At 39.9% G+C, this 15,203-nt stretch overlaps 1 protein-coding gene across 1 annotated transcript; it reads left to right on the plus strand.

Annotated features, from left to right (window-relative positions):
* Window positions 1-2,551: 2,551 nt before the first annotated feature.
* On the plus strand, window positions 2,552-14,988 carry LOC149109838 (uncharacterized). The gene is made up of 2 exons (XM_089294883.1): window positions 2,552-2,668; window positions 10,242-14,988. The coding sequence occupies exons 1-2, from the start codon at window positions 2,602-2,604 to the stop codon at window positions 14,528-14,530; spliced, it is 4,356 nt and encodes a 1,451-aa protein (XP_089151009.1). The 5' UTR covers window positions 2,552-2,601; the 3' UTR covers window positions 14,531-14,988.
* The last annotated feature ends 215 nt before the right edge of the window (window positions 14,989-15,203 follow it).

Raw genomic sequence — 15,203 nt, forward strand, 5'->3', positions numbered from 1 at the left:
TTTTTTTTTAAAGTTTTAAAAAATATATAAAAAAATTTTAAAAAATTTTTTGAAAATTCTGATATTGATGCGTAGTATTTACTCATACGTATTGTGAACAAATTTATTTAGCGGCGCTGGTTACAACACAAAATTGCACAGAAATGCTTAGAAATGTTACTTTTGTTGTACAGATTGCATGTTTTTGCATCAGACCAAATAAAAGCAGAGAGGAACAAAAAAAAGATTTTGCTTTTTAGCAACTTTTGAGCAACTTTCGTTACAAAAAAGCAACTTATGACTTTTTTTGGAGCGACTAAATTTTGTTGCTAACTACGATGTTCTGAATTGTACCACTCAATCATCAAATCTGCATGACTTGGCTTGAATTTCTTTGTAATTCTCAATAAAATTATGACCAGATTCAATGCAACATACGCTACATATCCTCCTTAGTTAAACATTGCTATTTCGGTATTATAGTATTAAATTTTATCAGCCATTAACTTCACTGGTCTAAAGTTTAAAACTAAAATCTAACTATGAGACAACCATCACAGAAGACGATGTCATCTGAGTAGACCTACAACTCTTCATCACTATGTAAAACACCTTGTGTGTAGCACTCGAATTTCCTTCCACATTTTGGACACATTTATTTATTTGTAATTTATCCTTGGCCATATTTTTGCTTTAATTCCTCGGGAATGGCTAGTTGAGTATTCTAAGAAGTCAATAGTTCCAAGCTATAGTTATGAAGTTCAACATTAGGACCAGACAAGGCCATATCTCCAGTGGCTTGCGCGTCGTTTTGACAATTAGCTGCATGGATAGATGACATTAACTCCCGTTTCACCTATGTTTGATACTATCGCCACCGAGGACGTTTACCATTATGTCAGTTTCTCTAAGCCAATACCCTTCGAAGAAAAAAATAACAGCTGTGGAGTATTTCTTGTAAAATGATAAAACATGCTTGTTGCTTTGTAATTTTTATATATGTTTTCACCTTCCTCTGATATAAATCCATGCCATTTCTTATTTTTGGTCGGATCATTTGCGGTCCAATATGGGGATCATTTCCGGTCCGGGATCGTTTGCGGTTCAATTTCGGGATCACTTGCAAACCCCTTTAAACAACAGCATGTATATGAATAGTTAAGAGTGGTTTTCTGAGAGTGTCGAGAATGGCAAGACAGTCACGAAAAATCGATTTTTCTGTTATTTCGCCAAAACATACCTTTGGGTGAACTTATTCAAGGAAAAATGGTCAAAATATCTACACTTTAGGAAATCTTGGTTATTGTTTCTTTCACCCGAAAAGTTATAGCTCTGGGAATTAAAACGTTCCCCTTCAGTGAAATAAAATGTCACGGCATGTAAGCGAGTTCAATTTTATGCAAATCACAAGGTTATTCTTTGGAAGTCAACGGTGTAAAACAGGAAACAACAACTCACCGTTAGTTACCTTCCTTCTGCTGCTATAGAAACGATTTTAACTTCCCAGCGTCCTTGTGAGCTGTTCTGTAAAATATTTCCAGTAAAACAGCGAGTATAAACGGTCATAAAATTCGACAAGGTCGTCAATGTTTATATCTGAGATGAGACACTGAGTGCCACACACAGTCCTGGCTGTTTTCATCGTCTTTAGTTACTCAGTCGAGAGTTCTTTAAAACCATGATAGAATATACGCTTCAAACCGAAGCAAATCAGTTTCTCATATCCATATACTTCATTTCGACTCATAAGTAAATAAATCGGACCCCGTACCCTGAATAAACAACTCGAATGACCGGGTAGCCCAAAAACACTGACCCCCTGTCCGCGGACTACCTATGGACCGGTCCACGGACTACCCCTACGGACCCCCTCTACGGACCACCCCCCCCCCCCCCAAAAATAGAATAAAAATAGGAAACAAATATTTCACTTACGGGCTGTCTAATAGATTACTCGTGTCGGCAAAATTTCGTAGTAGTCCGTGCACCGGTCCATGGGTAGTCCACGGACCCGGTCTATAGTAGGGGTCCGCGGACTGGGGGTCAATATTTTCAGGTTACCTGAAAAAAAGCAATAACCAAGGTTTCCTAAAGTGTAGATACAAAACTTCAAGAAACTTATTACACGATTTGAAAGTATAAGAATGAAATAATATTTGTGCCAAGTTTTGTTTGCATAGCATTGTTTTTACGCCCCCGCTGTTTTCGTAAAGAAGCGTGAAATTCTGAACATTTTAAGCCGCGAAAACCGCCATTCAGTATGCAAATTTCGAACTTTCTTAAATTTTGGCCGTAAAATAAATTGTTGGAACTGTAAACTATTTTTCCTTGAATAAGTTCACCCAAAGGTATGTTTTGGCGAAATAAAAAAAAAATCGATTTTTCGTGACTGTCTTGCGATTCTCGACACTGAGAAAATCACTTTTAACGGCCCTCTAAAATTAAATGAAGTCAGTTTTAGATTTGTCTGTCATCTTTCAGTTTTGAAATGAATCAGTTTCGGAGATGTTTGCCATTCGAAAGAGAGATGGAAAGGTATATAATGCGATGTGAAGAGACACGCAAACTTATCTGTTGATAGCTTAGAGGACTGCGTAGTCTCGTCTCTTCGAGTCATTTTCAATGGCGAAGAAATGGCTGTTTACAGGGCTTCTTATGCTTGCTTTGTACATGTCAACGAATGAATTAGGTAAGCTCAAACGTAACAAATTTAAAGACACTATGTAAATTTTCACTCTTTACAACAGGAATCTTCGAACAGAATTTGAGTAGTATGTCTAGGGTCAAAAAGATACCGGCAAATCTGAACAGCCTTTTTGCGGAATATCAGCGCTGATACACACAAACACCCTTAGATTGGCCAGTATCTTTTTGACCCCAGACATACTACCCTGTGCTGCTCGTGGAATTTTGTATTTGAACGAATGCCTTAAATGCGGTAAAATGTTACACAAAACGTCAGTGCAAACAAAAAAAAGATACCCAAAACAAAACAAAAAAGAAATGGAAATTTCATGATATACCTGCATGTATAAACATGGGACGCAGGCGGAAAATAGTTGTTGAATAAAGCGGTAAAAAACCGAAACGGTGGGAGCAATTGCGTACTTCAGATAGGTTCATGACGGTTGGTTATTCATCGTGTAAACCGACCTATGCCGATATACCAAACGATATTGTTGACGTCATGAAACGAGTGGAGCCACAACAGGTTGCCAATATTTTCTTCTCAAAAGAAATGTAAACACAGGCCCTGTGCTGCTCGCGAGGAGCAACAGAAAATTATATCTGCCACAAATATAAGAATGGAGAAACGCCAGACCAACGAAACCTTATTTAAAGAAGCGGGTAGCTCGTGTATTAACTTCCTATAGACCGCAGTCGTAAGGAGTTAATTGAGCAGAGTCTCAAAAAAGAGAAGAAGAGGCAGACAGACTATTTTATATCAAGCAAGGTAGTGTCGCCGCGGTCAAGAAATATCGATTAAGCACAGTTTAGCTTGCTGGATTGGTTGAGCTGGTGGTAGTGCTTTCTATTAGAACAAGTGTCAAACACTTGGTATAACACGATGGACCGCGGACAAACTTAGGACGTAGTTGACACGCCACCACAAGACAGGCGCTTTTAGCCAGCTCTTGAAGACTTTGAAGAACGTGAAACAATCGGCAAATGGCGCGACATTCAGCAGGGTATGTACAAGGTGCTTGTAGTCCAAGACCAAGGGTACAACAAACACGAGCCGTCGGTCGTGTTGAAACTTGAACACGAGAACGGCCCGATCATTTTCGTGTGGTAGCCGTCTTCGCTGGCGTATGCGATGCAAAAAAAAAAAAAAAAAAAAAAAACGGAGCGCCGAGTACATCCTGAATCTTGGAATGAAAAGATCGAAAGAAGCAAGCAATAATTATTTTGATTTTAAATTAGCATAAACAATAACCAAAAAATCATTTTTTTTTTTCAGCCAAGTAAGCGTGTTTGTTCGATGAAACGGCCAGCAGCTTGCTGAATTTTTTCTCAAAAAATAAATTGAAAGCGCTGAAATAATGCTGCCGGCGCCGCGATAACACACAACAGGGTGGATATGCAAATTCGTGTTAGTTTTAATTTTGTTCGACCGAGCATGATAAACGCAGAACTTTCGATAGATCAACGTCATGTTTAAATATAGTATATGACAATGGACTACAAAAGGTACATTATGTCACGGTGCCTATAAAAGTTTCGACAAGCAGTGGTTACGCCGTTTATCAACATAATGGCGTTAGAGTGGGGTAACTCGTTCGGTTTTGAATTTTCTGAAATAGAAAAGACAGAACATCTACTCAGACATCAGCTATCTCTGAAGAGCATGCAACTATTCCGACACAACACATCAAATACCACAAAACGAATAGCGGTTGAGGGGAATAAGAGATAAAAAATATCTTACTTCTGAATTTAAAGTTGGTTTGCCAAAATTTGACTGAGTTTCATCATTGCATCTGATGTATTTGTTGGCGCCATGCTGGGTGTTGTCTTTGACTGCCGTTCCAGCATTTTTGGCCTCCTTTTTCGTAGTATTTGTTGAATTTTATCGGACCCCTTTTCCACCCTGCTTCACCAAGTTTTTTGCCCTTTTCTCAGCCGCCCCTTTTGCGGCTGTTTCGCCACCTTGATCGCGCCTTTTTTGGAAGCTTTCCGTATGGCCATAAGGGTGTCTCGGACCACACCCGACCCTTTGTGCTTGTAGCGATAGCGGCCAGCGCGTTCGTCAAAGAATTTTTCCTATTCGCAAGGTTGATTTATCTTCGAAAACATCAAGGAGAAATTTATTGTTCCTCGATCGCCCGTCTGTGACCCAAATCCTGATGGATCCGATCTGAGCTGATTTGATCACAGGACGCCAGTCGAGTCGATATGGTTCGAGATGAATGTTTTTGCTTTCATGTTACCTGGAGATGACTTGTTTCTTTATTATGGAAAAAGGGTTTTATTTTAATCATGACTTGATGTTGCTGAAAGGTTCGAAACAACTGAAATTTAAAAACGAAAAAATGAAAAAGATGGTATTAGCGTCTTGCTGCTTTTCGTTGTATCAAAAACGTTTTCCTTTAGAAAATGAAAATATCGAACTGCAATTTGCACATGATGACCTAGGGTGTATTTTCGTAAACATCTTTGTAAATGTCTGTTAAATCGTAGACATCAACTTTAATGGACACGCCGCGACGTTAAGGAGGCTCGCATCAGTTTTTTTGACCTTGGGGTGTACCAGTTAAAATCAAAATTTTCTAGAGAATTGATTACAACGTCTTTACTTTTCGACCTATGAACAAAATATTTCTCGAAGCTTTACAACGAAATGTTAAACTATAACGCTTTTCTTATCTGTTCAAGAAATTATCATGGTAGCAAAGCATTTTCAATTGACATTGAGCCTCCTACGTGGCTGTGATGTAATATATTTAAGAACGAAAACGACTACATTAATGCAAATTACGAGCTATGTGAATTGTCCGTAATTTCAATTAGCCATTTCCAGATTTAATTTGACCTTTTCAAAATCAGCGGCAACGCGTTACCGTCGCTATGGTAATAGGTGCTGCTTGGAAAACTATGAGAAAACAAACTACGTCATAAGTCGAAAAGATGTTGTGGTGTCAGGGAAATCAAAGATTGTCTTTTAAAGGTAATTTCGATTTCAACAGTACACCCCAGAGCAGAAACAGCTGCTGCGACCCTCTTTAATTTCGCGATTAATTTGGCCGACGGCTCAGCATTGTCAGCTCGGGTGTAACCAACGTGTAACAGCCCGGTGGAGGTACGTGGGTTAATTTTTGCTGGATATTTGCCGCTGGCCTCTCAGAGCCCCTTCCCCATTATAGTCTTTTCTGTGGCCAATTATAGACTTCATCTTGGTCACTTTGGGCAAATATGAAATTTTCGCGATCCCAACTTAGTTACTTTCTATTTAAGTATGTACCTTTTATTGAATAAAGGACATTTTACTTTTCACCTACAGTACAAACATTTTGGTATATTTGCTAACCGTGAACAAATATGAACAACTGCCTTACCCCGAAAATCAGAAAATGTGCGACCTCATTCTAGTAACTCTATTGAAAATGCGACCCCATGATAGTCAATCCAGTTGTGAAAATGCGACCCCATCCAGCGGCACATTCCCATTAGCCTCTTATACGGAAGTACCGCTCGGGGTATCAGCTAAAATCTACCGAGGAGATCAATTCATGTGACAGTCTGTTCAATTGGCTAGTTCAATTTAAGCCTGCCCGTCAGTCAGTCAGTCAGTCTGTCAATCAGTCAGTCAGTGAGTCAGCTAGTCAATTAGTCGATCAGTGACTCAGTCAATCAATGAGCCCGTCAGTCAGTGAGTCAGTCAGTCACTGAATTAATCAATCAATCAGTCAATCGATCAATCAGATAATCCATCCATCCATCTCTCTGTCATTCAGTTAGTCAGTCAGTCAGTCGGTCGGTCGGTCAGTAAGTCAGTCAATCGGTCAGTCCGTCCGTTCGTGCTCCACCCATCCAAGCTTCAGTCCTTGTTAGGCTATTCACAGAGGGTCTAGAAGGGGGGAAAGGGGGTCCTTATCCCGCATTCCCGCTCCTTTTTCACAAGAATCACGCACCCCGCACTTTCTTCATCACTATCCCTAATCCCGTTTTTCTTTCCCAGAAAAATACATTAAAAAGTCTAATTTCCACAAAAGCTAATAAATGTAAGATGTAGATTGCCCTTTCGATTGATATTTTGAATTTACGCGTGTTTTTAAAGACTTCTGCTAAAAAGAAATAGTTTTTTGTACCTCAGTATGATGAAAGAGCATGCTATGACGATATCACCATATGATATGGCTGTAAGATAAAATGAGACCAAAACTCAACTGTAGCAGAGCTGTTGAAAAATCCCCATAAATGTGAACCTGTGAGGAGACTGAAGAGCTTGAGCAACTGAGTCAATTGAGTATCGAGTAAATAACTGCTATGCTATTACAGTACGTGCACTTTTCTGGCATCTGGTTGGAACAAAATACTCGCTGGCATTTTCAATTGGATTACTATTAACCAGGCACACGCTATAGTTTGATTTGAAAGCAGACACCACTTAGCGCTCGCGTGGTTGATTCTCTTTGGCCGCTGGAACGTTTTTTTTTTCGAGTCGTGACAATTTCCCAAATTCCCGACAGACAGGCGAAAAAAATCTCGCATCCCGTAACCAAATTTTAGCGAGTCCCGCTTCCCGGGAAGCAGTCAAATCCCGGGTCCCGTCAAGCTATTTAACGTTTTCCCGATTCCCACACCATATTTTGGTCAAATCCCGGATCCCGAGAATACCCTTCCAGACCCTCTTCACAATACTGTGCAGGGTGTTTCAAAAGTTCGTGGACATTTTAAAAGTCTATACATCATCCAGATTTTTCATTGTTCTCTCCATTTTCTTACAGACATCAACAAATCTTATTGTTTATTGATTATCAGAACTATTATATGAGAAAAACAGAAAGAATCGTTTCCTTAAATATTTCCTCACGAAAAGGGGCAAATATGTGTCCTGTTTGTTTCTGTACTTTCCCTCCACCTTTGTCTGTTTTCTGTTCCTACTAGATTTTCATCGTTTTGATATAATTTGCATTATGAACTCTAAAAAAAGCAGTGTATTTAAGAACACAGGCAGCAATTTTACGATCACCTGGAGTATCTGTGCGAGGAACGGCTAAAATATTCCAAAAAAGCAGGAGCTTGGTAGCAAAGTGGTCAAGTTCTCAAGAGTCTTACGACAAGCCAAGAAGTGGTAGACCAACAGTCCTTGACAGACTAGCAAAGAAAATTAAAGAAAAAGCAAAGTATGAAAAGGGCATTTCTACCGAAAAAATCAGCAAACAACTGAAGAACAAAGATCTGCTTGGATCAACAACAACCGTATGGAGATATATGTCCAAAAAAGGATGCAAACCTTTGAGAAAAAAATAAAACGACCACTACTGAGCAACAAACAACGGAAAAACTCGCTTAGCATTCGCTCGCAAATATCGTTGCAGCAGCTGCAGGAGATGAATGGAAAAAGTTATTCTTTAGCGATGAGTGCCCTAAATACCTTTTCCATGTCCCCCAACCCTAAAAACGATGTGGTATGAGGCACACAGGAAAGCCAGGTTCCGCCATCGTACCCAGTTAAAGGAAGCGCCAAATGGATAGCTTGTGGTGGCAATACTTACTTCCTTACATTTTATTCCGCAAGGCCAAACTGTAACGGCAGAGTATTATATTACAAAAATCCTTGAGAAAGAAGTGAAGCCTCTTTTCTTCTGACGATGTGCAACAGAATAGCCGATAAAACGAAAGCTTTTCACGAACAAAAGCAACGTGACCTTCGTAAAAGATGGCGCACCAGCTCATACGGCGAAAGCAAACCAGCAGTGGTGCAAGAGGAACCTCCCGAGTTTTACTCTAAAAGATGAGTGGCCAGCAAGTTCACCTGATCTTAACCCCATCGAGAACCTATGGAGCATCATTGACGAAGCTGCATATAGACATCCGATCCCTAAGACGATGGAAGGACTAAAATCAAGGTTACGGCAAGCCTGGCGAAACTTATCACTAGCAAGCTAAGGGCGCTAGCTCGTTCTATGCCACAACTTTTCAAAAACCTTTTTTATACGATAACTGTGTAATTTCTAGCTCGCCGATTGGCTCATTTTTATCATCAATGAGAGTACCGAAAGATAAAATTTTAATTTATGCAAACTTTCAACAGTTCAACCTTCAGCCGTCTAGCTGTCAACTTTTTAACCAATGGGATTTTATTAACTTTCCTAAGTAGCGAATCAAAAAGCGAGAAGAGCTATTGACAATATTCGCGTCACTTTGAATAAAATTTACTTGGCTTTGTCTACGGTAAGTTTACGGCATCTTTAACCTTCATTTATTCCCGACGTTTGACCACTTTGGGGTCTTGTTATTGTAAAAATCAAATAGACGTCAGTTTTTTATGCGTCTGTCCTCTTATTGAAGATAAATTTGGTCATAACATTGTCAAAGTTTACTGCAGAATCATTCGCCTGAGACTCGTGGTTCCACAGTCACTTTGACAACGTTATAACGCAATTTATCATCAATTAGAGGACAGATGCATAAAAAACTGAAGTCAATTTGTTAAATACACAACAATGGGGAACACTCTCGGAAATTGATAAAGGAAACAATGTACATAAAACTTTCAGTAACATGGGAATCCTCTAACTATCATTTATTTGTATAGAAAAGTGTCCACGAATTTTTGAAACACCCTGTAGGGTAGCTCTGCCTGAAAGCAGCAAAAGTGAATGGGAGCAACTAGAGCTACATTACTGTTCATGACCGTCACTGAATGGTCGTTGCCATAGCGACGAGCCGCTTCTAGTAACACCCATTTGTTTGGTTATTCGTCGTCGTCTGTCATTCGCCCCAACCCCTGGTTCTCGCTCGGCCAAGGAGTTTCGCAAAGTTTTTTTCCGAATCGCCTAATAGGGTATCCTCATGAAAACATCATAGTTCAGATTACGCAAATTTTTCGTTTTCCTTGAATCTGTCAAACAAATCGGACCCCCCGTCATTCAATGTACATGTGACCAAATTTTAACACTCTTAAGGCGGGGGTACAAATGAATTTAAGTGAAATTTTAGGAAGTTTAAAGAGGGATTAAAAGGATAAAAAGGGGTTTGTAACACCACCAGGCAGTTGATTGCCCCCAAAAGGGAACCCCGGGTTGGTGGGCAACTGTTTGGTGTACGTCTACCAATTTCTAACTTCAAATTCTAATTTTAAAACAACATCAAATCTTAAAATTTCCTATTTCCATAAATTTTACTAATCTTTTGAGAAAAACTATTTATCCCCAAATATACCCAAAAATCACCAAAAAATTTACAAAACAGCCCAAAACGTAGCTATGTGAAATGAGCAGAGAGTTTTTTCACTACTTGAAACGTGAACGAGATATTTGCATTCAAGCCATAATACCCAGCAAAGATATGGCCTTCATGTTAACCCCCGTCTTAATTGTTGAGGGCGCGCATCATCTAAACCTTTTGAACATTCAAGCTAACTAAAAGCCTCTTGTACAGAATTGATCACTCAAGTTACAATCGACTTGAACTACATTGTAAGCATTAACGCGGTCCGAATGGCCATAAAGGTGAATTTCTAATTCATAGCGAGTTTCTTGTTACATTAAAGTTGACTCACGATTTCTTTTTTCCTTTTGATTAAAATGCTCTAGATGCACAAGAGCTTAATTTACCGACAGTTTATGTGTCGCCCCTTGGACATGACACCAACAACTGTGGCGCCAGAGATCAACCTTGTCAGTCCATTGTTAAGGCCGTTCACCAAGTGGACTGTGGCGGAAAAATCTACCTCGAAGGGACTGGTACAAAAAGAACCTTCTACAACTGCAGCGTTTCTGAAAGTCATCAAGGTATTTATATCAACAAAAGCTTGAGCATAAAGGGCTCAATATCTCATGTTTTCTGTGATGGAGGAATTCATTTCAAGAAAGCAAATGGCCCACAGAGGATGGAGTTCGAGTTATCAGGGATCGTTTTTTGGCAAACGCCCTTAACTTTTCATGACTGCAGTTTAGTAAAAATTGTTAACTGCTCGTTCCATCATTCGCCTTCAGCTTTGAGTATTCAGATCGGGAGCATTAGAACTTTTCAACTTGAAGTCCAAGGCTTTTCGTATTTCCACGAAAATTTGCAATGTGTCGAAGTTCTTCTGGTTAACAACTCAGTAAACGGAAACCAAGTGCTTAATATTAACGTCAGTGATACATATTTCTCAGAAAATGGTGGCCCAGGTACTCACAAAGGGGGTGTGAGGATTGCCACCAGCAAAAAGTACCCAGAAAAATCAGTAGCGGTACAGATTATTGTATCATGCACCAGTGTCAGCTATGTCGGAAGTCGTGGACCTTTTATGGATCTTTTTGTTCCTAATGGGGTGACAAATGAGGAGTACAAAAATGTGGAGCTAAAATGCAATAGAGTCGAGAGAGAGCGTTTGTATTTCTCAAATGTGAGAGAAGCACACGTAAAGTTCATGGCTTTTCAGTGCATTAACAATCGTTCTCCTTGCATTGGGATTCGGTCTGGCAAAGCAGATGTGGAAATCCAGAATTCCTCTTTCAACAAGCAGAAAGGAAAATCTAAAGGAGCAGGCTTGTTCCTTGAGGCCAGTATCAGTGCGTTTTTAAAGATTTTCAATTCAACATTCAAAAACAACAGAGCTTTGGCTGGTGGATCGCTGTTTGCAAACACCCCACGAGGGTTATTAACAATTAGTCTCACCAACGTTTTATTCAGTTACAGTGGTGCAAGAAAATTCGGATGCGCAATAGCAATAGGAATACCCCCCGTAAAAAAACACCATAGATTGTATGACGGGTCATTTCCAAATGAACTAGATCTCACCCTGAGAAATGTAACAGTTCAAAACTGGCACGGGGACGGATCAAAATGCACTGCTATCGAAGTTTTATTGAGAGGAGGAAAAGTGACACTATACAATTCCAGTTTCTATAAGAGGTTAAAAACATCAGTGGACGGCGCTTTACGTTTGAAGACTTCGGGAGGCAAAACGAACGTAACAATTTCGAGGTGCTCACTGATAGACCACGCTCCAAATAAAAGGAAAGCAATTGCTTTCTGTATAGTGGCATCAAACGGTAATGCAGGAAGCGTAACAGTAACAAACAGCCTGATGATCAGCAACGGAACAAAACAAAACGCATTCTTCGTAAGTCCCAAATACCGAATTAAGCTGGTCAACGTTACAGTCACTTCCTTTCGCTATGGTTTCCAAGTGGTATCAACGTCCCCCAAAAATGACTCATTTTCGGTCAAAGTCTACTTTGATAATTGCACATTTGCAAATAATCAGTATGACCTTATGTTAACTCTTCTCGATCCAACCTCAGTTGAAGTTATCATCAAAAACACTCTCTTTACATGCAATGAAACAATCCAGAAAAGCTATGCTATTCTTCTAAATATCGCGCCATTGAAAAACATTAATTCCTCAAACGCAGTAATCAGACTCGAGAATGACACATTTGAGTCCAAGCCCTCCAGTAATTTTGCCCTTTTCTTCGAAGGGAAGAAGAACTTGACAATACGACGCTCCAAATTCATTAACTGCACTTATCCCTATCCTGAGGTTCAGAAATGGAACATTACAGATAAGAAGTCGGTTGTTGGTTTTTACGAGACTGCTACAGGAGGTATTTCGATTTTAACCAACCCTGACAAACCTCTGGAAATGGGTTGTCTTCGATGGGATACTAAGATGAACACTCACCCGCTCTGGCAGTACGAAAGTCACGTGACATTTGAAGACACCGTCTTTGAAAATAACGTCGGACTGATTACTGGAGGAGTGCACCTAAGTAACGGATTTACCAAATTTCAAAGATGTACTTTTCAAGATAATTTTGGCATCAAACAGACTGGGCATGTTTATTCCGCTTATGGCACTGGTCAGGTAGAGTTTGAAAACTGTTCTTTCTTGAGAACAAAAAAAAGGAGGTCGTATAAGAAATCCACCTTCTTGTATTCCGAAAGTGGAGGACCTTTAAATCTTAAAAACACTTCTATGAAATCGCTAGTCCCGGAGAAAAACAATTTCCCGGTGCTAGCCACCTCCAGTGGGGGATACGTTGATATAGATGAGAAATCGGAGATTCACTGCAGCGAAGGAAGCAAGCTTCTGTTGGAAAACGCAACACATATTGTCTATACGGAGAAAGACAACATATCTTGCCGAATAAATGTCACTGTTTTAAAGTATTCTTGTCGGTCTTGCATACCAGGTTATTACAGCCTCCAAAAGGGGATTTCTCGAGGTTTGCTTGTTAATTCTACAGTTGACTGCATACCTTGTCCATTTGGTGGAAATTGCACTGAAACTAACATAGCTGCGAAACCAAATTTCTGGGGCTATCCATTACCTGGCCATCCACCATCACTGCAATTTATTAGCTGCCCGGAACATTACTGCCAAAGTCCGTTGCCCCATTCAAAAGACTACAACCGATGTCGTGGCAACAGAGATGGTACTTTGTGTGGAAAATGCGCAAAGGGATTCACAGAAACACTGTTTTCAGCTGATTGCACCAAAATAGCGAAATGTAACCAACACTGGCTGTGGATTGCAACGATGATATTCACAACTGGATTGGCGCTCTATCTTTTGATAAAACCACCCATTCTTGGTTTTCTTGCAGATCAGATCTTATGGTACAAAAGAAAGGACGGCCAGTTAGAAGATGATTCGGGCGAACTTGGTGACCGCCACCACTCCGATAGTGGCTACATTAAAATTACATTCTATTTCTATCAAGTCGCCGAGATTCTCATTGATGGCACAACAAAGAGCTTTTTTGAAAAGGTACCTTTCGCCTATCTCGTGGTGTCCGCTTTCAATTTCCAGATTAGAACAGTAAATGACAGAATCGGGTGTCCCTTTTCTGGGCTAACAGCAGTGACAAAGGAGTTGTTTTTTTCTGCAACCGTCCCTGTGACAATGGCCGACGTTTTATTGATTTATTGTGTGCATAGCTTCATCAACATCTGCAGGCGAAAAGAAAAACCAAAACTAAGTCACTATGTGGCGGTTCTTGTTGAAGTTCTACTACTGGGTTACGAACGGCTGGCGGAAACATCCTTGAAGCTTATGCATTGCGTGTCTATTGGATCAAAACAATGCCTATTTATTGACGGAAATGTACAATGCTTCCAATGGTGGCAGTACATTTTTCTCGCTTACATTGTAGTGTTTTTGATGCCCTTTATCTTAGTTCTTTACTTTGGCTCCTTCAAACTTTATAAGTCATCCATAAGCGCAAATGAGTTCCTTGCGGCTTGCATTTTTCCATTGCCATTTATCCTGTGCTGGTCTCTCAAAGAAATTCGAAAACGAAGAGTGAGCGATTCTACGAATGCACAGGAAGAGAGCGACGACGTTTTGGAAGTTCTTCATGGTCCATTTCGCCCACCAAGCTCTAATGACGGAGGAACATTGTACTGGGAAAGTGTTCTGATTGGACGACGGTTTGTCCTTCTCGCATGCCATACGTTTATTCACAATGCAATGTTGCGTATGGTTTGCATGACTTTCGCTTGCCTCCTGATGACCCTTCATCACATGTTGAAGAATCCATATCGAGACCCACTGGCTAACAAAGCAGAGACTTTGTCCCTTTCTGCTTTGACAATGATTGCAGCAATCGACCTACCAAGGGCAACCTTGCTTTTTATTGGCTTAGACATGGGGCCGGCGAAATCTTACCTGGATTACCTAGAGTGGATTAAAGTAGGAGCCTTGGCTTTTATTCCGGTGTTAGTTTCGCTCTTGGTCACTTTTGCATTTCTCTCCCAGATAGCAAGATTCGTAGCCTTCCTCATCAAACACATACGACGTTGGTGGCAACTCTGTACGTCTGCTTCGTTCACGGACGAAAGGAGACTTCTGCTGGATGTCGGCGAACTTGATGGTGATTCAGAACCTTAACATTATTTACGCCTTGTTTATCAGTTTTGTCTTTTTGGTTTAGGTGTGTGGAATCTGTTATGTTCCCCTACTTCTTCCCTCCTTTCCCCAAGAGTTGTGAGTACCAGGGCTTGTATGCTTTGTACAGTTAATTTCTTTAAAACTAAATGGTTGCTATTATCCTGTACACAATAGGAAGACCGTTATAAAATTAATGTTAAGAGAAATCTCAGGGTGGTCAATGTTGTCTAACATGGAAAGATTTAACTGGACCGTTTGAAAATTTGATAATTTGTAAGACTTGCACAAAAAAAGGATTGGAGTTTGACTTGTTGGTAAAGATTGTAATTCCAGCAGACATCTTTGAACTTTACAGAATTTTTGATGAAAAAGGATTGGTAAGGATTGTAATTCTTGTAGACATCCTTGAAAAGTTACAGAATTTCTGGTGAAAAAGGATTGGAGTGTGTCTTGATGGTAAGGATCGTAATAACTGTAAAAATCCTTGTCACCCAAAAACCATAGAAATCCGCCCTTTTGAGATATAAGCCTGGAAATTTCCTTTCTAACTTTTTTGTGGTTTTTCTATCACTCATAAAATTGTATGTTTTATTGATTTGAAACACAACTAAAATGTTAAGAACAAGCTCTAAGAATTTCACACCACGCTATTCTGGTGGAATCGCAAAATAGG

This window comes from Orbicella faveolata, unplaced genomic scaffold (genome assembly GCF_042242905.1).
Source record: "Orbicella faveolata isolate gen_17 unplaced genomic scaffold, um_ofav_v1 contig_25, whole genome shotgun sequence".
Classification (NCBI taxonomy): Eukaryota; Metazoa; Cnidaria; class Anthozoa; order Scleractinia; family Merulinidae; genus Orbicella; species Orbicella faveolata.

Bases quoted from the DNA above. Each gene is read 5' to 3' on its own strand.
- LOC149109838 (XM_089294883.1), top strand. From the start codon at position 2,602: ATGGCGAAGAAATGGCTGTTTACAGGGCTTCTTATGCTTGCTTTGTAC. The intron at 2,669-10,241 runs GTAAGCTCAAAC...AAAATGCTCTAG, and splicing joins CATGTCAACGAATGAATTAG to ATGCACAAGAGCTTAATTTA.